Genomic DNA, 26263 nt, shown 5'->3' with positions numbered 1-26263 from the left:
CTTTCCAGCAGTATTAACTAACTTATGATATGACAAAAACCAGATTAAAGTTCCATCCATTTTGTGAAAGAAATATTTTAGTGAATGATTTGCAGACGATGATTAATATTGTTTTCTACTTTTGTTTCTGTTTTCAGCAGAGAATGTTTGTGGATCCAATGCCTTCACATCATTCAACCACATAGTCTCAACATCCAAGAAGGGAATGACTAAACCTTCCCACTCCCTTTTTTCTTTCACCCTTCGCTCCCCTCCCCAACGCCTCCCCCCCCCTCTCATCTTTTCTAATCCACATTCACAGGTTTTCCTCCCTAATCCCCTACCCTTCCTTTTCACCTCCATTACTTAATACCTCCCATTGTTGCACCCCTCAGAGTTCATCTTCAAAGTCCTTACTCCCGCTTCCCTTTCATCTCACCTCTTCTTGTTTTCTCTAATTTTTTCCTTTTTTCTTCATTGCTCATTTGTCCACTTTTAACTGTCTTTCCACCTTTGTTTCTTAAATGTGTTTGGTTTGAGTAAGCCTCTGAAGAAGATCCTGCAAGGCTGGAAACGTCAGTTCCTATCACTTTTATATATCTTAGGAAATGCTTAGAAATGCGTCATCCTTCTCAGTTCACTCACACCTCCAGTGTAATGCTTTTGATAAAAGATTTCAGAAAGTATGCAATAATTTCAAATTTTATTTTCACTTACGAGATGTCTGGAGTTGCAACAGTGCTGGGAGGTTACAAGTTCCTTTGATTTTGTTCAAACAGTAGAAAAGTTCAAAGTTAAACAATTTGGTTACTCAAAATCAATTTTTGTTGTTGATATTTTTGGTTCTTTCGTCTTTCTTTTTCATTTTTCCACTATTTGTGAGATGTTAATAACTGTTAAATATAATATTTTGGCAATCTTCTTTATTATTATAAAATAGTTAATAAAACCAATTTGGTCTACATAATACTTAAAACTGAACAAAAGCCTCGAAGGCTCCTTAAATCTTGTCCAGTCAAAGAGATATATCTACCTGCATTGGTGTAGTATTGCACAGAAAGCTTTGAGTATGTGTATATTGCTGGGAATTCACAACACTATGTTGTATATATATATGTATGCTATGTTGTATATAAATATGCTAGAAAGTCCTAAAGATGGTCACATGGAGTTCAAACTTTAACAGGCACTCTACACTCACACTAAAGCATTTACAATTACCGAGAAAGGTCGAAACTTCACTACAATAGTTTTACGGGGCAAACAAGAAGCTCACTCAAGATAGTGCCTAAAAAAAAAAACTAGCCAACTTGATCCACCTCTCCTACTTCTACCACTGATATTCGATCTAACCAACCAAAGTGTTCTCGGAAGATTTTCGCCAGTTGTTTGCGACCCATAATTTGAGGACAATACATGTTAAAAAGGTGGGTATTCCAGTTCAGAAAAAATAAATCTTGTGTTTTGGTCCTCTGTTTCAAACTTGTCTGACTCAAATTTGAAATCTCTTCTCACTTAAAATCCGGTCAATAAACACGAATATTGCAATCAGAAAATGTTTCCAGTTGCATCCCAACTATGTGTAATAATTAATAAAACAGGGAGGACGTGGTCTACAAACTTGCGACTACAACAGAAAACTTTTGTACTTTGTAATGAAAAATTAAAACAAGAGGACAATAATAAAAATTTAAAGGAATTGCATCATTTGAAATTTAAGTTAAACTTAGTCAATTGCATTTTATGATGGCTATGTTTTTTATTTTGTCCAGCAGTCACAAATGTACCGTATCACTAAAAATATATATTCTCTGGTGTTACAAAAACATAGGACAGCAAGCACAACTATGGATGGAAGAAACGCTGAATGGTCATACGCCAAGCAATCACAACTATGGATGGAAGACCACTGAATGGTCGTACAAACAGCAGCAAAGTTTGCTGAGAAAAGGATGACAAAGATATATAATTCCATCCTTCTGGAAAGACTCCTCCGGTAGCAGCACTAACATGCTTAAGTACATTCCCACAAAATAGCTGCTACAAGACATATTTGGAAGGATGATTTACCCACTGTTGGGCTGTTTGGTTTCAATCGATGGCAAGAGCAGAGTTTTACATGGTCATTTCATAACAGCCGTAGCTGGACATACTTGAAGTGTTTTAATAAAAGTGTTTCAATAAAGGTGTTTTAATAAAAGGCACGGAGCAAAACATGCAAAGACGAAATGAAAGGAGAGAATCCTTATAAGTATTCGAACAGACAAGAACGAGCATCACTAATTCAAGAGCAAAGAGGGGAAAAAAAAGGGACAAACTTTGCCCTGATGACATGACAGAGAAAACAATCAAATTGATGGTATTCAAGACAAAAGAACTGAAAGCTTGAAAGGGAAGCCACTGATGACATGATAGTGAAACCAATGATGATATTCACAGAAAACAATGATGACAAGTATGACATCACAGAAAGACTCAGTGATGACATTACAGGGAAACCATTGAAGTTCATTACAGGGAACCCATTGAAGTCATTACAGGAACCAATGATGGTATCACAGAGATCCTATTGATGACATCAAACCAACCCACTCATGGCATCATATCAACCCACTGATGGCATCACAGAGAAGTTGAGAGAACCCACTTAAGACATCACAGATCCCATAAATGACAACAGGGAACCAGTGGTGACATTACAGTGAAACCATAGGTGACATCCACACAACTCAATGATGACATCCACAATAATCCACGGATGGCATCACATCAAACCCAATGATGAAATTACATGCAACCCATAGATGACATCGTGCCAACCTAATGATGACATCACAGAGAACTCAATCATGACTATAACAGTGAACCCATAGATGACACCACCACACCAACCCCATTACAGTTAACTCGGAGATCCATCCCACCGATGACATTATAGAAACCCCAAAGACACAATCACACCATATTAAATGAAACTATCGCTGAGACCCTATTTAAGCATTTTCCTAGAGTGAGCCACTTACAAATTCATACAACAACCAGCAAACATCTCTACCACTTTTATTGCCATTTAACTGTTTTCATATGAAATAAACAGAACTTTAAGCAGGAAACCCAAGACATTGAAATGACAAAGGAAGTTGGTTTTACAGCACAACTGTTTTTTTCAGCTACCTCATTTGTTTGTTATATTTTAAATACAGTACATATTACCATGACAACACTGTATAGAAACCTGCCATTGAACTATTCGTCATGTTTCCTACATATTAGTATTAAGCCAAGCTAAAGTTTACAATAATAATTATCACAGTAAACACTAACATAGACAAACTTTATCAAACAGAGAAACACTGTCTACAAAAGGGAATAGAAACAAACAAATAAAGACAGTGCAAGGGCTTAGATTTCAACTCCTCCATTGCTCAATTCATCAGTTTGGTTCTGCCTCTTCGAAAAGTCTTCATATATTTTTGACAGAGTCTTCTCGATATCTGAAAGTGAGAGAGTACCAACAATAGGTTTACATTCTCGACACAGTTAAGAACAGAACAGACACTTCAAGGTATTTTTTTCATCTTTCATTCTTTTTCTTGTACGTGGTCGTGGACAGCCTTTATTCAATTGATCGTACTAGTAAAAATAAAACAAGTTAAATAAAAGTATATGAAATTTATCAATTTTTTGTTGTAACCTTCTAAATGGATTTACCTTGCATTACTCTTCAACAAGCCATTTGTCATACTTCCACTGTGTGACTTTTTAAATTGACTCAACTTCAATAATCATAATATCATGTAAAATTTAAAATCAATCGTAGGTTTTCAGTTTTGTTTCAAGGTAAGGCCATCTCGCACGGCATAACAACGAGTATTAATCAACCCCCTTGTCATCGGTAAACTTGTCACACCCGTCCACCCGCCCAAGTGTTCACAAGCTGATTGTAAGCTTGTATTGGGAGGCTAGCAACAGAGAAAGCTTTAAATGATGGATGTCTTCTCAACAGGGATGAGCCTGGGGTAAGACAAAAATCACACTTTGCACAAATTGCGGTATAGGCTCCAGTTTGTGTATGCTACAGTGTGTTAGGATAATACTTTTTGTCCCCGAGGTAGAAAAGAAATCACAGATATTCCGCGAATTCGCAGAAAAAGCTCATGCCTGTCTCAATCAATCAATTAATCAATCAATCAATACCTGATACATTTGGTCTCTCTTTTGGATCAATCGCTCTGCATTGCTTGACTAGAAGACTCAGATCAAACATGGCTGGGTCTTCTAGTTTGCTCAGGTCATACTCCTCCCCCTTCGTTTCCAACAGAAACTTCCTAACGTCATCTTCGGTAGGATCATCCCCTGGGATGCAGAGAGCAACATACGATGATGAAATAGAAAATCAAAGGAGCAAATATCAAACCGTACAGGAATAGCTTTCAAATTTTCTTTACAGACTTTGACCTGTATCAACCTTTGACCTTCACATGAAACAATATATTTCTTGTACCCATTCAGGTGGTACTAGATACCTAGTAAGAAGCTAACCCAAACTTTACTAAAGTTATCGTCTTCATCATTGGCGTAGGAAGGTACTTTTGAGTGGGGGGGCTGAAGACTGATGGCCGGCCTGGGGGAGGGGTCTAAGGGGAGGGGGTGTCCCCCTCCCCTTTGGAATTTTTTTGCATTTCCAGGTGGCCTCAGATGCAATTTGGTGCAATATAGCACACTTCAACTCCCACTCCATTTTGTAAAGAATTTTGCATTTTCACCTGGCCTTAAATGCAATTTGGTGCTCCAAATGAGATTTATTTCTCATTTGGAAATGAAAAAGGGGTTTTCTGACATGCGGAGCGGGGGGGCGGAATGATACTTCCGCCCCCCCATATTTTTCACTGGGGGGGCTGGCGCCCCCCCAGCCCCCCCGGTTCCTACGCCCTTGGTCTTCATGAAGAAAAAAAAGTTTGTCCAGAGTTTGATCTCTTCATCTCTGTTAACTTTCGACCACAAAACTCTATGTCTTTCTCGTCCTCTGTCAAGTGAATATGCAAACCAAGTAGAAATTTCTACCACACTTAGAGTCATGGTGTAATTGGTGTTTAAAGGTTTTCAGACTTTGACCTCTGCTGACAACAGATAACCTTTGACCACTACAAAAACAAGAGGGTTATAACTTTCACCAAGATGGACCCACATAAGAAGTTCAACCACTATGTAATGTCAGTCTCTTAGATTCATATATAACGTCCATGATTATGAATTGTCAACAACTCTGTAACTGGACGACATACATAATGTCTGAGTGACTCGAACTTGGGACCTCGAGACCTATGACATCGTCAAGCCACAGTTGCTGGAATTTTTTAATGGTTTCCTTATTTATTATTAAGCGTATCTACTGTAATAGACTCCTTAAATATGACTTATGACCTTATAACAGCACTGGCATCTCAATGACAATACAAGAACAGAAAAAGAAGGGGAAGTTGGAACATTTTGTCCAAAACTAATGTGTATAGCTATTTCTAACTCCGTAATGATTTTGTAATCATTGAGGGCCATAATCATTTACTCCTACTCAGATAATTTTTTACTTTTACAACAGGCCTTCATCTTACCAAATTCATGTCGCTATTAACACAATGCACTTTGAAAAAAATATAAAAAAATTCATTCATATATTTGCAAGAAAACGGTACCTAGTTTGCTGGAGAAGGGCTTGGTTTGAGTAAGAATCTCCCATAATACGATTCCAAAGCTGAAGAAAGATAATGGGAAGACATGGTTAAATCAGGGATGAGCCTGGGGTAAAAAAAATCACAAAACTTTGCAAAAATTGCGGTATAGGCTCCATGTTTGAATATGCTACAGTGTGTTAGGATAATAGTTTTTGTCCCCAAGGTAGAAAAGGAATCACGGATATTCCGCGAATTCGCGGAAAAAGCTCATGCCTGTTAAATTGATGTGACGCACGGCAGACAGCATCAGCTTCAGATTAAGAGTGATTCTCAGACAAGCATCAAAGTGAAACTAGCAAAGATAAATGAGCTGTGAGTATTTGACAGACAGGAATATGAAGTAATGGTAGAAAACCTTTTGATGAGAGTAAAGATATAGAGAAATAAATACATACTAGCTGATTATAAATTACATTGGTTGTTAAATGAACACGAATAGTCGGTGAAATATTAAGACATGTGGCTGTTGGTAGTAGATAAGAGAGAAAGATGAATTCTGACATGTAACCTTGCCCACTTGTGGTAGGAAATATCTGAGCTGGAGATTCTTGTGAGAAAGTTAGAAATTAGAGAACGTGCTACTGTGGTGAGCATTTACACTGGGTATGAGGTACCATTACCCCCATTAAAAGCCCCATTGACTTACACACTAAATCACAAAATTAATGTGGTGTCTAAGTCTAGATAGAAGATCTCACTAAACCATCAATTTTCCATATCATGATCATGTAGATTTTTTGCTATCCAAGTGGGAAGATTTCGTCAATTGTAAACAAACCTCTTCACTCAGTAGTAAACAATTTTCGTACGCTGCTCCTGGGGGGCCAAAAGGGGTCTAAAATTGCCAAATTTTTGCACCACATGTACTTCCATTCATGCTCTTTAACATGCAAGCCACAAGAAACCAGATCCTGATTGATAACAGGTCAAAAAAGATGTTTTCCAGCTGCATTTTAGCACTTTTCCTAACATCTGAGCGGATTGATATAGACTCTAATAGGAGTATGCCACCAAGACTGTAAGACTACTAAAACCAAAAGACCAAGAACTTGGAGAAACTTATTTTCCGGCTAGAAAAAGTTTTAACATTGCCACAGAATTCAGGTTGTACATAGTCTGTTTTCAAGAGGTCTTTGGGAACCATTGTGCTTCTAAATACTCCTAAGTACTCTAATTCAGTCAATTGACTAAACTAAGAAACAGTTGAACGTTTCTGCTGAAACATTTATAGAGACACTTTATCTGTATAAGAGACACTTTATCTGTATTATTAAATATGGCCTTATGCAACCACTGGCGTGGAGGAAAATATGTCAAGTAAGTATACCCGTATATATCGGCTTCTTTCGACGGTCTTTGTGGTCTGTAGTGTTCTGGGGCACGGTACAAGTGAAGGTCATCCAGACGATCGGCACCAACAAAACGCCGACATGAAGAGAAGGTCATAGCATAGCCCATACCGGATAACTAAAAGAGATAAAACAGGTTTCAGAATCGTTACCAAGAAAAGACAGTCAAACTTTGCAATGATATGAAACCAAGTCTCTAGTGACACATATATATCCCAGACAAACTGTATTATTATTATCATCATCATCAGTTCGACCTCGGTCGACCATTATCATCATGAGGGGTAGGAGAAGTTGGCCTGACAATAACCTGGCATCGAGATTTCCAGTCATTTCTGTTTTCCATAAGGGTTACTAGCTCAGACGTACTTTCAGCCCCACTGTCCTCTAGTAGGAAATGCAGGAAGGTTTTATGCCTTGCACCAGGGACACCATGTTTGGCTCCCAGAGAATGAACTTGTTGGCTGCTTCTTCTGGGTGTCGGTGGTAGAGACCAGCTGCTTTAAGCCTTCGTTCTCTGATTTTCATGGACACCTTTGGAAGATCGCCATAAAGCTGTGTGTTCGGCATCTTCTGTTTCCAACTAATAACAAGGGCAGATCTCAGTGATCTTGTGTAGCAACCATCTATTTTTCTTTCCAGTTAACAGTATTATGGAACACTAACTAATAAAGCAGAGTATGGTGTTTGTTACATAAACCTTCTTACAGGGTACAGAGGGAAGAGAGAAATGTTAACGGTAAAGCCTACAAACCCACCTTTGAGAAAAAGCTAACGTATCCCTCGTCCACACGCTATAACTCATTGAATGGAATCACGTTGGAGTAATGACCGACTTGAAGCCGGTCGTCATCTGCTGTTTTCATAATAGCATTCGAACATGGTTCATGCGATACTTTGCGAGCAAAGTTCTACTTTTGCTGCACATTCAGGGAATAATTTTATCCAGTATCACACTAGCAATAATGTTCTGCAAAATGGTCAAGTTGCTACGCAATTACACAATGGTGTTTGTACACAGGAACCAATGTATTAAAATATGGGGCAATGTTAAGAGCCTTCAGAACTGGCTACACAACATTTGAACACCAAATTATTCCAAGCACTTTCTAGTAATGCAAGACACACGTCATCGATGATCTCACAGCTTTTTGCACTCCCGTTTGTGAATTTGGGTTTGGGATTTCATTACGCTGATAATGTATGCTACGCAAGTCAAATATCAATGATCGATCGATGAAGCTGCTTACGCCTGAGATGTCAAAGGTCACATGCAACTTTACATACTCAAATATGCAATACTCAAGAAGAAGTGCTCTCACCTTGGCTGTGTAGTCTTTATCCACCAGAAATTTATCTGTCCTAAGAGCTGTGTGCACAAGTGTCGTGTGCATGCGGCTAAGAGACCGAGCAGCTGTCAGGGCTAGGGTTAGCTTGTTCTCCAAGCTCAAATTTTCCTCTTCTTTAAGTAATTTCTTAAGAGTTCCTTTCTCCATATACTCCAAAACCACATATTTTTCATCTGAAAACGATTTCAACATTGAAAAGAGTCATTCGGTATTCACTTCTTAATTCATCGATCGGAAAAACTTGACGACAATTGTGCAGAAGAAACAGTGCAAGTCACTTCCCGAATACATGAATATTCAAACATTATGAATATGCAGAGAATGAAATGACTGACAGTAGAATATTTTATCACGATCACCTTCAAGTTAGATTCCTTCAGTTAATTCTTATATCCCCTTTTTCTCCAATCTTCCCCACTACTCACTGGACTGATGCCAATACGGAGAGGACTAGAAGACTGATGTCATCAATTGACCTTTGACCGTTCAGACCTTGATCATAGCGTGAGGTCGGGTCAATATTTTAAATCTTACCTTGGCCGTCCCACATTCCAAACATACGTATGATGCTCCCTCTTGAGAAATGGATGAGGTTCCGTGTTTCTCTTGCAAACTTTGCATGGACAAATGAATCTCTGCAGGAAAATAAAAGTAGCAGCAGCACTGTCATACAATCTTAGTTTGAAGAAAAAACAAGCATTTCATGATAATTTCAGTCAAATGGGTAATTTCGGTCTGAGTATAAGGGTAAATACGATTGACTACTCTTTGATGTTGCACCACCTATGGACCATCATTAAAATGGTTACATAGTCATAAAAACAATGGCCACTCACTAATGGGTCAGCACAACTGACCACCTAAATATGGTTAAAAGGATTCCATGTGTAAAATTATCCACAGAATTTTCCAAATTTGGCTGTTTCCTGTTTAAAACTACATGTAACATTAAAATCATAGCACACACTTTAATAGTAAAGGTGACAACTCTCAATATGTGAAGTTACAAAGATACCCACTAATTTACTCTCAGCCTTTAAATACCTGATGCCGTACTTATATAAAGCGCATTGTTATAAACAGCATAATTCCTGAACAGCATTTATATGGTTCTGCCAACTGCAGCCATTCACTGATACCTCGTTGGGATATTGTAGCATGTTATGATATGAACTCATTTTGGATATCCGATGTACTTTCCTTCAAAATACATCCGTTTTTTGGAGTTGACTGTATTTATGTCGTTCACTTTTCAAGTTCACATTCTTATGCGATGCTGAGTACTGAGTCTTGGACGACATACTACAAAATGTGGATTTCCACAGGCTGCTTGGAAAAGAATCTATTGTCATGTCACCAGGGGTATAGTGTTACATGCTGTGATCTGACTCACTTTCAACTGTGTTTATTGCCTAACAGGAGAATGTATGAAGATTTGCTTTGGCCTAGACTTAGGGCCACTCGGTTTGGTGCCTTTCTACATTCCTTGGGGGGTAGGGGAAGGGGCGAGGGGGGTGGCATGTGGAGAAGGTAGTGGTAGTGTCCAAAATTATATGGGCAAATACTCTAGCAATATTATTCAAAGCCTGCCAAAGATCTGTAGCACCATACAGGTTGGTATTGTTAAGTACATTATGCAAGAACGTCACTTTTTGTCAGAGTAGGAGTAGGATGATCAAGGTGATACTTACTTCACATCCCGGACACGCTTCACGACGACCTTCTCCCCGTCCAACATAGCTGTCGAGTAATCGCAGAAGCTACCCGCTGCCAAGGCAGTTTCATCAGTAAGCTCATCTGGCTTAATGTTAAAATCTACAGCGACTGTCAAGATGTTATGAGGTAAAGAGAAGGAGGTTGTTACGTTATTTCCTGGCAACTGGTCAGAGTCAAAACAATTACTAGTGGATATATAGCACCATGTTCCTATGTATAAGGCATTTACAGATGCAGATTAAAGCAATCTTTTAATATATGTTACATGAATATCATAGTTGCATGTCATATGGAAACCTCAGAGATGAGAAGGATCACTAATCCTTGTGATCAAGGATCAAGAAAAAAGTTCAAGGATCACTAATCACTAAGAAGGATCACTATTTCAACATAAGTTGATATTGGAAAAGAGAGAACATCTGAAGCAATACACTCCCCACCAGCACAAGTACCTGCAATTTGTTACGACACAGTTATGTTACAAACCTCTCTTCTGTATGTATGTTGTTCTGTCGGTTACCAATCTCAGATTCTCTTGAAGAGCAGCGTTATCTGCAACAAACAAATAACAATACAAAGTACACCTGTATAGGATATATTGAGTAATGTAGTTCACCATCCTAAATTGTATTGGATGCCATTCATGACCCAAAATATAAATCCCTAGATCCCTAATTACATAGCATTGTGTCGGGAGCAAGGATGTTCTTCTCCTATGACCTAGCATGTAAACATCTCCTTTACCAATCAGGAGATCTCTCATGTCACAGCATGCATGGTGTCCCCCATGAAAGTTGATTGCTTTAACACTAACAAAGCTGAAAAACAATTTTTGGCATCTGAAGGTCAAAACCACCTGCTCATAGCACATCGTATGATGAAGATGGTGGCATACTCCTATTACAGTCTATATCTGTTAGTCGTTTAAAAGTTAGATCATTAAACGTAAATGCCATCCAACCCTGTTTCCTTCTGTACTGAAGCACATGTTTCAAAGCCTCCAACAGGTTCTGTGCTGTATTCTGTACAACCCCCCCCCCGCCACTCGTACGTAGACTGTTCCATATTATCGTGTGTAAATGCAACCCGTCTGTGCTCGTGATTGGCCGAATAGGCTTAACCCATCTTTGAAGGTGAAAACGCAAGAAACATATCAGTGTGTCCATTCGTTGATCTTTTGTCTTGTACAGTACAAGCAGCAGGTGCAAGGGCTAAGATTATGCAGCAAGAATGTGTACAGTTAACTTGGGGTAGTAAGTTATACATGATAAACAGTAGCAGCGAGAATTTCCTCGAGTTCGGGTGTATCATCTGGGTCGGTATTTTTATTGGGTATTAATTTTACCGGGTATTCAAGGTTTGTTTCGGATATACCTGGTATTTCGGTATATTGGTTGATGACAGATTTCAATACGGTCGGTACAGGTATGATGGAAATACACGGTACACTGGGTATATCGGTATACCGATACAAACTATTTGTATCTTCCTCCATCACTTCAGAGATATTAAAGTAAAACAAATCCACCGAGGGCAAGTTATTTCTTGGCCCAAAGCTGGTGTTCTATACACCCAACCTACACATCTCTCCAACTGTGTACATATTGGTCATTCTTTGTTGTTTCGCTACATGTTTTCAGACAACCAAAATTTGCTGGAAAGATGACCAAAAACTAAGACCTTGTTGCCAGAGGGGCGACCAGAAAATTCTTGAAAATTTTTTCCCCCCCTCCCCCCTTTAAGCTGTAACAAGATCAAGACTTACCTTTCAATAGCTCCCTCATTTTATACTGGTCTCTTTGCTGGATTTTTATTATCGCTGCTTGCTGTTCTCTCACGTCCAGAATAATTTGATTATTGCCTAAAACCACCTTCAAAATACCTTCCTGTGGCAAAAATGAACAAAGGACAAGGTTTCTCAACTTTCAAGGAACTGTCCACAGCAAACAAAAATTGCAATGGCATGGAGGTTTACATGACATAATTTGTAGCTGACTCTGTTCCCAATCCTTCTTGAGATGTCATGTTTGTTTAATACAAGGTTTTCACAGACTGGAAAGTCACATAACCTTTGACCTCTACTGAAAACAGTACCTTTGATGTGTTTAATATAAGTGCATTTCAATACCAAGGTTGAAGGTTCCCTTCTTAAGATGACACATATACAAGCAGGTGTGTGTTTTAAATTCAGACTGAGGACCCTCTTGTCTTTTCCATTGTTCAAATCCACGTAACCCTAACCTTAACAAAACCAGGCAACAATAGAATTCTTCTGAGGACATGGTGATTCTTTTGAAATGACATCTGAGGACATGGAATACCTTTGTTAAAGTCCTCAGTCAGAATACAAACATGCATGCATATACACATGCATACACACATCATCATGACTCAAAAATTTACAATAATTGTCATGGAAACCAACAAGGCCTATCCAAGCATTTGTGGATTTTTTATCAATTTCAGATCCACTCAGAGTTTGGTCTCAGATATCAAAGGACATTCAAAAGCATAATATATTTTAAACAGAAAGAAAAACCTTCTAGCCCCTAAGATGTGTTGTATGTGCTTCACAATAACTATGTAAATCATCCTAAATCCTAATCACAAAATTTATTAATTTGTTGCCACCAGAACAGCTAATAATATATTCCACTTTTAAAAAATGCTTAATGGTAAAAACCGACCACGTATATGGCCTACCTTTACTTGTACAAGTATGTGAATACAAATCAGCTCACCGGTATATTTTCAGCTAGCTTTTTTTGCAATTCTTCCAAGTTCGAATTGAAGTCCTCAAATTTTCTCTCAACAGATCGGAAATTTTTTATTTTCTGTAGCAGCCACTTCAGTCCTCGAAGGTCCCCGTATCCGTCAAGTTTTATGAAGAATTTCTCAATCTTCTTGAACTCACTCTTTATGTCTTCTAGCACTTCTTTAATACCTAAAGAATGCAATGAAGAATTAGAAGAGGGACATGGTACACTCAATTTCTTTAACAACAAAATTTTTGACATGTGCCGGCAAACAGGTCTTATGAGAATATACAATGCATGTCGGTATTTTACAGGTATATCTGTAGCGTTTAATATACCAAACATCCACTTACCACCAATCGATAGAAGTAGGTTCCTTCTCCATAGCAGCTTATTATCACAGTTAGGCTTAATTTTGTTAATTGCAATTTTCAAGAACTGTTCTTGTCTGGTTGAACCTTGGGCAACCAGTTCTTTAGGTTTTGGTCGCTGAAAAGCGAATGTTTAAGTATAATTTATTCTCTTTGGATATTTTATAAATAAAATTTCCCAACTTTGTACACTACTGACCGCACCTCCGAGAAATCCTGCAAAATTCTTGCACATCTATCATTCACCTGTAAACTAGTTTTTTGGCGCCGGGCAGTAAATTACGATCCGTTTGCTCAACCATGAAAGTCGGTCGGTTACTTGGAATGGCATCGGATCAGTACAATGAGTACATTTTTATCCTTCCCCATGTGTTTCAGGTGTATTCATTTACAGTATTTCCATTGGTTAAAACATTGCAACAGATATCTTCAAATTCCTAGCTTGTTTTCTTCCACATGTGGCAAATTCAGATGCAGGCTGCCGGATACTCAGGTACCTGTGAAAACACTTTGTCACATTGCGGCATTGCCACGCAGGAATTATCTACCTTTAAATAAATACCTTTCAGGTTGTGTGTTTGGTCTTTTTCCAACTCTTCTCGCAATCTATCCACCCTTTGCCTCATTTCCTTAACCCTCTCTCCTAGACTTTTCCTTTCCTCTTCAAAGTTGGTAGAAATCTTCTGCGCTGCATTATAAGCTTTCAGTCCGACATCTGCTACTAACGTACATAGATCAATCACTGCTGTGACTTCTCCTGCCATGACTAGAATTTATCCTCCTAGTGATCTATAGATCTGTAAAAATTAAGACCACAAAATGCCAAAGTCTGAATAGGTAAAGCTATGAATGATAAAACCAATATTACTGCAATTATGTCTTTAAAGATCTGCTTTACTGGCTCCAATTATAGCATGCTACAGCTAGGAAATTTTCGGGATTACGTAATCAACCTGCCACAGTCGTAAATATACCTCTAACCCCACAATAAGCCTGCATAGTTTCTAAACACCATTAGGCTTTTTGTGTAAACACTGTGTGGAAATATGTTCATGTCTACAGTGTAGTTAATCATACAGGGTTCACACAAAGACCCTCATACAAGAAAAAATATGTGGCAGGGGTTGCAGACTAATTGGTAAAAAGAGGTCATTTTACAACCAAGGCAGGTCGATTACATTATCTCAAGAAACTTTTCCATGATATATGCATGCTTTAGTTGGGGTCTATACAGCAGACCTTCAATACCAACAAGCCCTGCATTGGCTGTATTCCTGAGACCAGCTTTCCATAGACCGTAACATCTTGCATACATGTTAAAGATAGCCATACTTTATTGCTTCTAGGTCGTGTTGGGTTCAGTTTTTAGTACTTAGTAATTATCTATCTGGTCAGGCTTCCATGTGCTTTATCTTATGTTATTAATTCATCAAATTATCCAGGGCATTCTGTAAAACACTCACAACAATGGCCTTTTCACAGTAACACATTTATAGCAAAACAAAGAATTGGTTCATTCATATTGAACAAATATTGATATTATATTTGGCATAATCTCCATAATCCCTTAGCTAGTAGTTGTAGTAATCTTCAGAGCAACCAAAATTATCATCTCATAGTTTCAATGTATCTCTCATCTCAGTCATAGACTGAGATCATCAGACATGCAAATAAAGCCTAACCTAGTCACGGTTGGACCTAGGCGTACATTTATTGCCTAAATTGAACCTAACTTTGTGTAGGCTATTGTTATTGTATGGCCAACCTGTATGTGCTTTGACACAGAAAAGGATGGACTTGACAATTTACTCACACTTATGCAGTGAATAACTTAAAGGTAGCATAAGTTCTGACAACTTGTAAGCAGCTTCTTACTTCAAGAATACCTTACTAGTTGCTGTGGAGGCTTACAGTTAGTTCTAAGCTATGAAAAGTAGACTCCCTTCATCTATTATTGAACAAAGTGGCTATTCTTACGACTAGTCGTAACAATAATTCCCTTTTACGCATGCGCAGTTGCTTTAACGTGGCTATTTTTACGACAAGGAGTACTATTTTCATGACCAGGTAACAATAATTTCCAGTTCGGGTTTGGGTTGGGTTTAGGGTAAGGGTTACGGTTACCCCTACTACATGCGCAGTTCCTTTATTTACTTTGAATTCGCCGATGTCGCATAATTGTTACGACTAGTCGTAAGAATAGCCACGGCCATTATTGAACGCATAACTGGCCTAGGCCTAGGCAAAGTAATAACATAGTCGAAGCGTAACGTTGTACTAGTCCTACAGGCTACAGTCGATAAATTAAAAATACAGGACAACCTTAAAAAGAAATAGCAAATTTACACGAATTGTAAGTATCACATCAAACTTGAGAAAAGTTGAACGGTGCGGTTCACACGTGACTATTTCTAATTCTATCAGTGAAAACTATAAGTTGCTGACAACGTTTTCCAGTTTTCCAGGAAGTGGAGGAATGAATCGTTGATGCACTGAGGCCAGACGTTGAAGAGATATCAGAGATCGAATGTTACAGAAATGGAAGTTACATTGAAAACCCACATGTGTGTAAGTTCCGGAAAACCCCTCTCCTAATGAACGCCGATAGGTATCTTTATATGCTTTAAAAAGTACCGAAAGATATAAGCAGGGAGTTGTTCCCAACTTAAAAATACGATCTATTCTGATTTTTTTTTTAAATAATTATGTAATGTAATGATTAGGCCACACCTACTTAGTAAGTTATTAGACGTAGTAGCCACTCATTGTTACCCTTATTCTTAAAGTTGATGGAAAAGTTGTTTACTAAAGACCAAATTTGAAGATCATCCTCTGGTATTCACCCTCACTAGTGTTGATCACTATTGCCCGCAACAGATCGGAAGCGTTTACACTTGAAATACAAAAGTAATATAAACTAAGAGGAAAGATCTTGTGGTCAGCAGGTAGAAAAGTTACTTAACTATGGGATATAAGCGGGTATTGATGTTCCCTAGCTTGGCTAAGTTTTGCCCCAGATTTCCTATGGGCCAAAATTCGCTATGCCTATGCCCCTGAGAGCTCTGCCAAGATGGTCCCAAACTTGAGTCGAATTCAGCTTCGAAACCAAAAATGAAGAAAACAACAACCCAACCACGTTTTTATTGTTTTTCCTTTCCATCTTTACAATTCTAAGATGAAGGTAGTATGTAGTAACAGATTAGTACAGTAGTAGTAGGCTAGGCTCAACGAAAAGGTGGAGCTTCCTGGTGGCTCATCACGGGGATTTGAAATACAATCCACTGAAATGTATATCTGTGGCTTAAATTCGCTTCATGAGAATAAGTAAATAAGCAGTGGCGTAGGAAGGTACTTTTGAGTGGGGGGGGGCTGAAGACTGATGGCCGGCCTGGGGGAGGGGTCTAAGGGGAGGGGTCCCCCTCTCCTTTGGAATTTTTTGCATTTCCAGGTGGCCTCAGATGCAGTTTGGTGCAATATAGCACCCACTCCATTTTGTAAACTTAATTTTGTATTTTCACCTGGGCTTAGATGCAATTTGGTGCTCCAAATGAGTTTTTTTTCTCATTTGGAAATGAAAAAGGGGTTTTCTGACTTGCGGAGCGGGGGGGGGGCGGAATGATACTTCCGCCCCTCCACATTTTTCACTGGGGGGCTGGCGCCCCCCAGCCCCCCCCCCGGTTCCTACGCCCTTGTAAATAAGTACTGTATAATCAAACGCTGCAGCTGAACTCCCTAGGCAAAGGATCTCCAACAGAGCTTATAACACATTCGAGAGACTACTTCCTCTCATCATCAATTGATGAGATACGTTTTTGTCATTTGAAGTCCTTACGAGAGAAAATTAAATATCTGCAGATGATAACGTTTCGAGGTGATAACGCTTCTGAGGGTTTCACCTCGGAGGATTTGAGATACATTCCAGAGAAAAGCTTTTTCTCATGTTGTTTTGTTTTTTGATCGGTAAAATGGGAAATACTACTTTATATATTACATTACATGTTTATAAGATTACTGAACTCTGTATGCGCGTTACCCATCTGTTTCGTTTAAATGTATCACAAGAAGGTCCCAATCCTCTGTAACAAGAAAACTCCCCATGGTAAACATTCTCATGGTTTCCCCCGCCATACGATTCTGCGGGCTTCATTCGTAGGGTTTTGGGAACTCGTATACGTCGTAGTTAAAGAATCGCCCGAAGGCCGACACTTTTCCCACCTGCGTTCGATAGAGATGCAATTCTCAAGATTCCAGAAAGGCATTCAATCTTGACTTCAGTTCTTCACTTTGTAAGGTTTTTCCTTTTTAACCGGGTGGGGGAGGGGGTGAGGGAAGGAGAAATGAGATAGGATGGACTGATGGGGTAAAAATGGATATTATCACAAATGGGTATGTCTTTATCCTTCTTTTCAACAATTAACAGCAGTGCAATACTTCACAACCCTTCTAGGAAGTCAAATAAATGGGTGTTTGAAAATGTACTTCGCTGCCACCTCCAAGCATTTTCCCTCAGAAAATTGCATTCAAAATTAATGTTCTGCACAATTTAACAAGAAATTATATGGAGTTTCAAACCTTGAGGAATGTACTTTTGAGGACTTCATTAGGAAGTTGCCATTGAGGGTAACAAAAAGTGGGCAAGGGGAGGGGGGGCGGTGTACAGAACTGTTGACTGATGACCTATAATATCTGGAGATATCTTGAACATCCAAATAGAACTTTTGAACCTTTTTCTGTGTATGCTAAAACTCAATAAGCATTAATGAAAATCCTTTTAAATGTCAAAACTTGTAATGTACCCCCCCCCCATTCCAATGCAGTATAATCCTTTTCATCTTTTATAAATGCTTTTTTTTGTAATGTATAAAGTTAAGTGAGTGAAAGTGGTACAAATGTTAAGAGGTTGAGCACAAGAAGGGGGGGGGGGGGGGGTCAGTGTCAATAGATATGATCCATCCACCACCCTTATTTGTAAATTGGCTAGCACACACATTCCTGTTAACAGAACTTTTCAATGTAAATTACAGCCCCCCCCCCAAAAAAAAAAATAAGACGAGAACAACATGTTAAAGGATACAAGATTTTAATCAAGTACACAATTCTCTTTGACAAACTCTGTACACTATTGACATATATTTATACATTTATAATTGAGAACATTTTTAGAAAATTTGCATACATTTCTTCGAATATATATTTACTAGATATGTTAAATATAGAAAACTATACATTAAAATGGTAGCTATAAAACCTCTCACAAAGTTAATTGGACAAACATAAAAAAAAATTACAAAAGCAAAAATCCTTCTTCCATGGAATGATCACAATGAAAGAAGCCTTTGAAAAGTATTTTTTCAAAGTTTATTCTACCGAATAATGTGTCACAATTTGATAGGTAGAAACTTTATATTTCTGAGCCCAACGTGGAGAGAATTGAAACCAAGACCTATCATGTGTTAAAAAGACGAAAGTGATGAAATAGAAACACTGTTCTTTCATTGGTTTCTTCTACCTTTCAAGTTTTTAAGGAATCTAGTAACTAGATCGTGAGTCTGTTTCTCATAAGACTTGACAAGTGAGTACAATGTTCCAAGTCCGAGTACAAGTTCCCGATGAGGAGTACGAGTAGACAAGGCCTTGAATACCAATATGAGCACATGCAGAAGGACATGATTTTTTTCATTTCTGCTGAGTACCAGTACAAACACGTGAGTATGAGTACAAGTATGGAAAAAAATACCCTAGTACAAGTACCGACTTGTTTAGATGTAACTCTCAGAATGATAACAACGTCTGAGGTAATAACTCTGTGTTTGTTTAGAGACATTGCTTCTACAGACATGAAGTATTAAAGGCATATTTCATGATGCACGAGTGAAGAAATAAACAGCACAAACCTCCACTTTATGGAGATTTCTCTAAAACAATTTTTTTTGGGGGGGAGGGGGTACAACCCAACCCCCCCCCAAAGCAGTTCCACATAGAATTCGATAGAAGACAAGAACGAAGGGATTAAACAGTAAGGATCTGGAGGTAGAACAACATTTTCTGATATGACAAGAAAAAGGCACAATTTAAAAATATACTGGATGATAAATACCAAAAATACAAAACGTGGTGAAGATTAATCACAGGTCTCAGGTTACAACACAGCTCCAAACCGCACAAAAATACTTTGCCATCATTTAGCACCACCTTTTTATTCTTTCCTGCAACTATATAAATGGATACGGAAATCTTCTTCAAATAGCAGAAGGTTTCCCTTCACCTATATGAGCTTTTATTTTTTAAATAATTTTGAAAGTAAAATTACTTCTTATTCTCTCATATTATTTATGAACCCTTGCCTATGGGGGTAGGGCAAAAATTACAAAACGAATCCAAAAAAAAAATGTTTAAAAAGTCAAAAACATTTGAGTTGAAGATCTGGCAATAGGTATAAATTTTAATACTGTCAAATAGTACCCAAAAATCCAATTCCTTTTACTAAAAAAACATATTAACATTTATTATTGCATTTTCGCCAACATCCACCATCCTTCCAACAAAACAACAGTTAACACACCCTCCCTAGAGAAATTTTAAATTTAAAAAAACAACGACCCCCTCTGCTATAAAAATCGCCAAATTTTCTCCGGTAAAGTGATTTCCTCTTATTGTATCTGTCGTGGTCTAGCTTAGTTTACTTCAACTAACTAAAGCGATTTAAACAGACTCCTACATGAGGGATTAAAGTTAATGCTGGGACATCAACCAAATATACCCGCATTACAAAAAATATAGAACAGACTACCAGCCATCTGGTAGCCGTATCGTGAAGTTGCATTTTAATCATGGGTCAAAACGTCACGACAGAAGGTCTATTTTTAAAGATACTTTACTCGGATTTCATGATTTCCATCTTCTTGTACAATTATGGAAGTTGGAGCAGTACTGATAATACTTCATTAACAGGAAATGTCAAAGGTGATGGTAGGTTCATGTGACCCTATTATTTCATACCAAAGATTGAAAACTGTAATGTAATAACCACAGTTACGGAAGATGAACTGATGACAAAATCAGTGCATCACATGGCAAGAGAAACTTGAGCAGTAAAGCAGATTTCAACGGCCTATAGGTTGAGGCTAACATCAACGTAGTGATGATGTAGATGCTTTGACAGCCTATAGGTTGAGGCTAACATCAATGTAGTTATGATGTAGGTGCTTCGAGAGCCTATAGGTTGAGGCTAACATCAACGTAGTGATGATGTTGGTGCTTCGACAGTCTATAGATTGAGGCTAACATCAACGTAGTGATGATGTAGGTGCTTCAACAGTCTATACGTTGAGGCTAACATCAATGATGTAGGTCCAGTAAAGGGTAACATCTTGTACCTACTAACACTAATTATCAGTCTTTTTCAAAGAAATCCCAGTTTATAGATTCATAACGTTAATTTTGATGAAGAAAAATTTCCAAAACTCATAACTGAGTTTTTCAAGTTTTGTTCTGCTTTCTTGGTTAACCTGCAGCAGCAAGGGGTTATCAGTTATCAAATACGGTGTACCTAGTTACTTATGCATTTTTCAAACTGTAGCTACATAATAATTATAATAGTGCAGTAAACACCTGCTTCCCAGCTTGCAGCTGATTTCATGCTCAGAAAGTAAAAGTTCATGAATATTCACACTCTATAAACAATGCAAAAGTAACATCAGTAAATGTATACAGTTGTTATTTAATCAATTAATTGACTCGGGACACTAGTCACCACTAACAACCAAGTGGCTCATTTTCCGATGCCAGCATTGGAAACTGTTACAAATAACTTATTCCACTTAGGTTCCAGAAATATTGCGATAGGCAAAAGAATACGCTAAGAGCGGTCACAGAGAGTTAACATTCAAATTTACAGGCTCAAATTGTTTCACTGTTTTCATGAATAGCTGCACCTATTACAACATCAACTCTGCAAACTATCTCCTGGGATGTGGCATTCAAGTGTTTGAACAAAATCTTGAGCAATCACTCTCCCTTCATTTAAATACCTCTGCTGAATATAAGCTAGGTTCATGGAAGCCAAAAAAAAAAATAATAATAATAATAATAGCACACAATTTCTAATATAAGCCAAACCATAAAGTTGACCTTTGACATCCACAGCAACCCACTTGAAGATGCAAAGTTTCAGTGCTAAGCAGAATGTTATTGGAGAGGATGAAGGCAGTGGATATAGATGGTTTAACGAAATGCACCCTAGAATCTGGAAAGTTGTGGGTTTGATCCCCTGGCCAGCTTAAGAAAAGGTCAGCTTTCATCCAGGACAAATCCATAGTTTTTCCATCAGAAATGGTCTTCCAAATTAAATATCCAAAATGGGCTAAAACTGGACTGAATAAGCACCTGCAGTGACCTGTCAGCTATGAGACATATCTGATTCCCCCACAAATGGGCTGTTTGGCATCATAATATCACAGCTTTCCAGGCTGGTCAATGACCTTCGTGGCCAGTGTGGGGGCAATGAATTCTTCCAGAAACCATCTAATGACATAAACTGCTGTCATGTCAGCTGGAGGCGGTAGCACTCAATGTATCCACTCGATTCTCTTCATAAGATCTGTGTCCATGGGTTACCAACCCACACCTGGTATAACAACCAATCATGGGGTGCTGCTCACCCAAACCCAGGACATTCGTGTACTATCCCTGCGGGTTTTCTTTGACCTCAGAGAAGGTGGCGAGGCCGGGGAGGCGGTTTCGCCATCTGCTTTCCGGGTCAAGATGAAGTATGGATCTGCCGATGCATTCATCGCGTAGAAGACGTTCGCATTGTCTGGAATTCTCAAAGCTGGGCAGAAACAAGAGAGACAAAGTGATTAGTTTTTCTTAGAACATTAGACAATAGACACATGTGAGTATAGATCTTAGTTTACAGTAGAGCCTCATCGCATTGTAATAGATAGGTTGTAGTTTGGTATTAAATACATAAGTATGATACTACGTAAGGGAAGTAATAGGAATGTAGATAACGGAATACGACCAAAGATACAATGACAATACCTCTGTTGAAGACGACGATGATGATATATATATATGCAAGCTAACTGCAAAACCAAAACAAGTAGTCACATGGACTTTACAAATCAAAACAAAGTTTCACAGATACTACAGAGGCTGCAGATATGATATGGTGAGGCATAACATTGCAAAGCTAAGGCTGTATATGAAAAGGATGAATGACCAAAGCCAGAACTTTGAGCAGGCTGAGCGAGGTTAAGAGACTCTTTAAGGACCGTAGATTGCAGCAATACATCTACCAATAATTACAAGTTAACCTACAATAAACTTTGAAGAGTACCAAGACACACTTGACAACGACAGTCAAACAACATGACTGAACAATGCGTCATACACAAACAGGTTGGGACTTGAAATTAGCCTACTCCAAACATATCCTTACTTTTGGGTGTATCAAATCAAAACCAGATACATTGGTATCATTTAACAAACCACCAGGGGCACCTTTATACCCTACAGGTAACACTGTCACTCTAATATAGTTTCCTCTAACGTTTGTTTCGCTCTAGATCAAAGTCCCTCCTCTATGGTCAACGCTGACCTTGGCAACAGGTGCTTCCCGGGTTCAGGATACCTTTCATTTACATCCGGGATGTTTGATAGGTTGGGCTTTCCAAGTAAAGTGGTTAATGCAAGACTCCTTAAGGTGTAGTATAAAACTTCTAGAAGTGACAACTGTTGCAAGCTCAAGAAGATTATCTAAGGAGAAGTTGGCCTAATTGGCTTAGAAGAGAGAAGATTCCACGTACCTCCACCGGCGGGTAAGATCTGTACCATCGAGTAGTCCTTACAGGATACATTCGGTGGAACGTTATGCTTAGAGAGGGCCGTCTGGATAATTGTGGGTGCCCTGTCTTGGTGGGTGATCTGTCCAAGGGCGAAGGGGGAGGGGGAAGAAAAAAACAGAAATTAAACATTTGTAACAAAAATAAGGTGATCTTTATTCACACTCCCATTTTAACACTGTGAACTATGCTTAAGCTTTGCAAGTAAGGGTACTGTGAGACCAGAATGCTGATATTGCAATAATCAGTTACCATAGGAGACAGAAGACGACAAACATTGTTATGCACTAGTCACAATGGTACGTTTCATTGCCTCAGAAATCCAGTGTTGTGCATTGTTACATTCCATATATGGGTAGCGCCATCTATTAGAATTCTCTATTCTGCAGGCTTGTCACTGATATGAGATATACATGACTGACAGACAATATTTGTCTTCTTTAGCATAAACCTGCAACCTCTCTGTTAAACTCTGTGATCAATTTTCAATTACAGAAAGGGAAAAGGAAATTTACACCCTACATATTTTAACATACTGTCTGAAGAGTGATTGGAAGGGGAAGGTGGGGGGGGGGCTTGGAGGATTAGGGAGACTTTTCAAGTTACTGCCAAGCTGGAGAGGAAAGTCATGAACCTACTGAAACAAGTCCTGGATTATGTAGTATGCAGCTTCGTTCAAGACAACCTGTTAAAATGATCGAGGACGTACCACTATGCTCTTGTAGATGTTGCCATCTTTGTTGTATACTTCGTCTCCCGAGTCCAAGGTTACCCGGATGATACGGCAAGATTCAGAAGGAAACTCGTACTGGCAAGAGACTGGAGTTGTCTGATCTAACTGGCTGAGGCAAGATAACGACTGAGAAGATTTCAGCTGCTGAAAATCGAAAAGAATAAGTCCAGAATATAATCAAAATCATTGTTGGAGAATTCAGATCACTAAGGGGCTAATAAACGCAAATTCCATTCGTTACCTGTCGCTACAGCATATCTACCCTACCGGCAGCGGCAGTCAATCAAGTTGATTTATTACTCTGATCAACATAAGATCATCTCTGATTATCATGAACCCCATCTATGTGAATAATTGCTCACACATCTTTATTTCTTACAGAGATGCAAATTGCAGTCAATGCCTCATGTAGTCTTTGCCCTCTTTTGACGGTCAGCAAACATAGTAACCGATCCAAAAATCAAGTTGATAGTACTCCAGATCAACAAAAGATCATGTCAAAGTATCAATTCAAAAGTAAACAAAATATCTCCTTTATGTTCCTAATGTTTGAGGCAGACAGTGTTGTGTACTTTATAGCTTTCCCAAGTTGAGGCCAAATTTGAAAAGAAATCAACTTGTTTCATCATGTTACACCAAGTTGGCAAATGAACAACACCATAAATCACATTAAGACACAGTAACTTTAGTAACTCCAAGCACCTTTCCTACCCCTTCTCACCCCCTCCCCAGCACCCAACTGCCTCACCCCAACCCATTGCCTCCCTCCTACTTTTCAAGTTTTGACCCAAGAAAATTCAAAGCATAGCAAGCACTCACAGAGTTGAGAACTCTCTTCTTATCCTTGTTAATAGGTGTGAATGAGATGGGTGACTCCGCACTGGACACACTGATACTGTCGTCGGAGTTGGGTGTGGTGTCCGTGGATGAATTACTACTGACGCTGCTACTGACACTACTGCTTTTACCGTGCCCCTTCCCCCGGAATATCCAGAGACGGCTCTTTAAGGACTCAGACTTTTGACTCCTCTGTTTGTAGTCTTCGGCAGTGAAACTGAAGAACTTTCTGCATGTGTACCAGAAAACATTTATATTAGATGACAAAGTGACACAAGACATGTCATAGCGTAACTAGACGCTGGGAGAGGAGGTTTGTGGGAAGAAGAGGTATTTGGGATAGTGGTATTTGTGGGGCAAGGGGGGTATCTGGGGGCAAGGGGGTATCTGTGGGGAGCGGGTTGTCATGACAAAATTTTCAGCTAAAAATGTGTGCATAACTGTTTTAAGTTTTCTGGCCATCTTAGCTTATCTAGTAGCTTTCGGGCAAATGAAAAACGACCTTTAATGTCTACCTTTCGCAAAGATAGGCCTTGTAACTTATTCTGATGTTGTCTTACACATATACATGACAGTGAGAGGAAAGGATGACCAAAATGATACCTGAATATTTTAGGTCTGCTGTCATCCTTGGAAAATGATGATGGAGCTGACTGAGGTATGCGAGAGGGTTGTTCAATCTCCTCCGATAAGATACAACTGGAAAACAGAAAGTTAACATACGTGACTATCAATTAATCACAGAATATGAGGGAATTTTAATTAAAATGTCATTGAAGAGGCTCAGTAACCTAGGAGATCCTAAGTTATAAATGTTTCAACAACATTTTTGGGCTTCTGTCTTGTTTATTTGTTGTACTTTAAATATTTCTTTTTCAGAACATGCTTTTATCTTAGGATAAACTCTTGTATAATCTTAGGATTAAGTTCCTCATATACATATAGGTTTCCAACTACAAATGAAAGGGATTATGATATTTTAACATACGTGAATACAAGTATAACCATCAATAGCCTTTATTCCCCCAAAATGAAATCATTGAAACATGCAAACTATTGTTTTGAATTATGGCGCAGTCCCAAACTGATTAATATCTTAATATTAATATCTCACTACCTGTGGCTACTTGAAAAGGGGAAGGGGTTAGAGTTGTTCAACAAATATGGAGTACTCACTACTCTTGGTATGAGACAATTAACTGATTCTGAAACCATTCTTTAATCTCTGGATCCGGCTTAATATTGTATGTCTTGGCTGTGCCTTGCAGCAATTGTATCTGAGCGATGACCTCAAACTCCTTCCTCCTCTTCTCAAAGTTAACAAGACCCTGGATGAAGTCAGGGTTGGCCTTATCCACCATGTCAAGGTCCGTCAGAAATGTCCCCAGGTATGGAACAGTTCCATACATAATATTCTGCAATATGAAATCAAACAAGATATTAACTTAGATAAAAGACTTGTTTCTTAATACAGATTGGTCAATTTTAAACCTCTGCTGCCACTATTATATAAAGCAGCATCCCTCGTTTCTTCAATTTTGTAATTATATGAATCCATCACACCATAGCACCAAAACAACTATGATCACATTTCTA

General features: G+C 38.6%; 2 protein-coding genes across 5 annotated transcripts in view; both read right to left on the bottom strand.

Annotated features, from left to right (window-relative positions):
• Positions 1-518: 518 nt before the first annotated feature.
• Positions 519-15790, bottom strand: LOC139964388 (putative mitogen-activated protein kinase kinase kinase 7-like). 2 transcript variants are annotated; one of them, XM_071965973.1, is made up of 12 exons: positions 15575-15790; positions 13815-14049; positions 12867-13069; positions 11891-12011; positions 10612-10677; positions 10101-10233; positions 8944-9044; positions 8383-8582; positions 7039-7178; positions 5673-5731; positions 4177-4335; positions 519-3473 (listed from the first exon to the last, which is right to left on the bottom strand). In XM_071965973.1, exons 2-12 carry the CDS (start codon positions 14014-14016, stop codon positions 3382-3384), a joined length of 1476 nt encoding a protein of 491 aa, XP_071822074.1. In that variant the 5' UTR covers positions 14017-14049; positions 15575-15790; the 3' UTR covers positions 519-3381. The 2 variants fall into 2 exon arrangements, with proteins under 2 accessions (XP_071822074.1, XP_071822073.1); XM_071965972.1 differs by having other exon boundaries at positions 15599-15789.
• A 2525-nt stretch (positions 15791-18315) lies between these two features.
• The window catches only part of LOC139964386 (ral guanine nucleotide dissociation stimulator-like 1), a 36015-nt gene continuing 28067 nt past the window's right edge, over positions 18316-26263 (bottom strand). For 2 of the 3 annotated variants that reach the window (XM_071965969.1, XM_071965971.1), the window contains exons 11-16: positions 25844-26082; positions 25271-25366; positions 24650-24896; positions 23807-23974; positions 23062-23179; positions 18316-22082 (exon numbers count right to left, since the gene is read on the bottom strand). In XM_071965969.1, the coding sequence (XP_071822070.1) occupies positions 21895-22082; positions 23062-23179; positions 23807-23974; positions 24650-24896; positions 25271-25366; positions 25844-26082 (1056 nt within the window). In that variant the 3' untranslated portion in view covers positions 18316-21894. The remainder of the gene's footprint in view (positions 22083-23061; positions 23180-23806; positions 23975-24649; positions 24897-25270; positions 25367-25843; positions 26083-26263) is intronic. The other variant, XM_071965970.1, reaches the window with a different exon arrangement.

This window comes from Apostichopus japonicus, chromosome 22 (genome assembly GCF_037975245.1).
Source record: "Apostichopus japonicus isolate 1M-3 chromosome 22, ASM3797524v1, whole genome shotgun sequence".
Classification (NCBI taxonomy): domain Eukaryota; kingdom Metazoa; phylum Echinodermata; class Holothuroidea; order Aspidochirotida; family Stichopodidae; genus Apostichopus; species Apostichopus japonicus.
Note: the sequence above shows the minus strand (reverse complement) of the source record. Positions and strands in the feature narration are given on the sequence as shown.

Coding starts and splice junctions, on each gene's coding strand:
- LOC139964388 (XM_071965973.1), bottom strand. CDS start 14,016: ATGGCAGGAGAAGTCACAGCAGTGATTGATCTATGTACGTTAGTAGCA. Junction 12,012..12,866: donor AGCTAGCTGAAAATATACCG/GTGAGCTGATTT, acceptor TTTTTGCCACAG/GAAGGTATTTTGAAGGTGGT. Junction 9,045..10,100: donor AAGCGTGTCCGGGATGTGAA/GTAAGTATCACC, acceptor ATTTTCCTGCAG/AGATTCATTTGTCCATGCAA.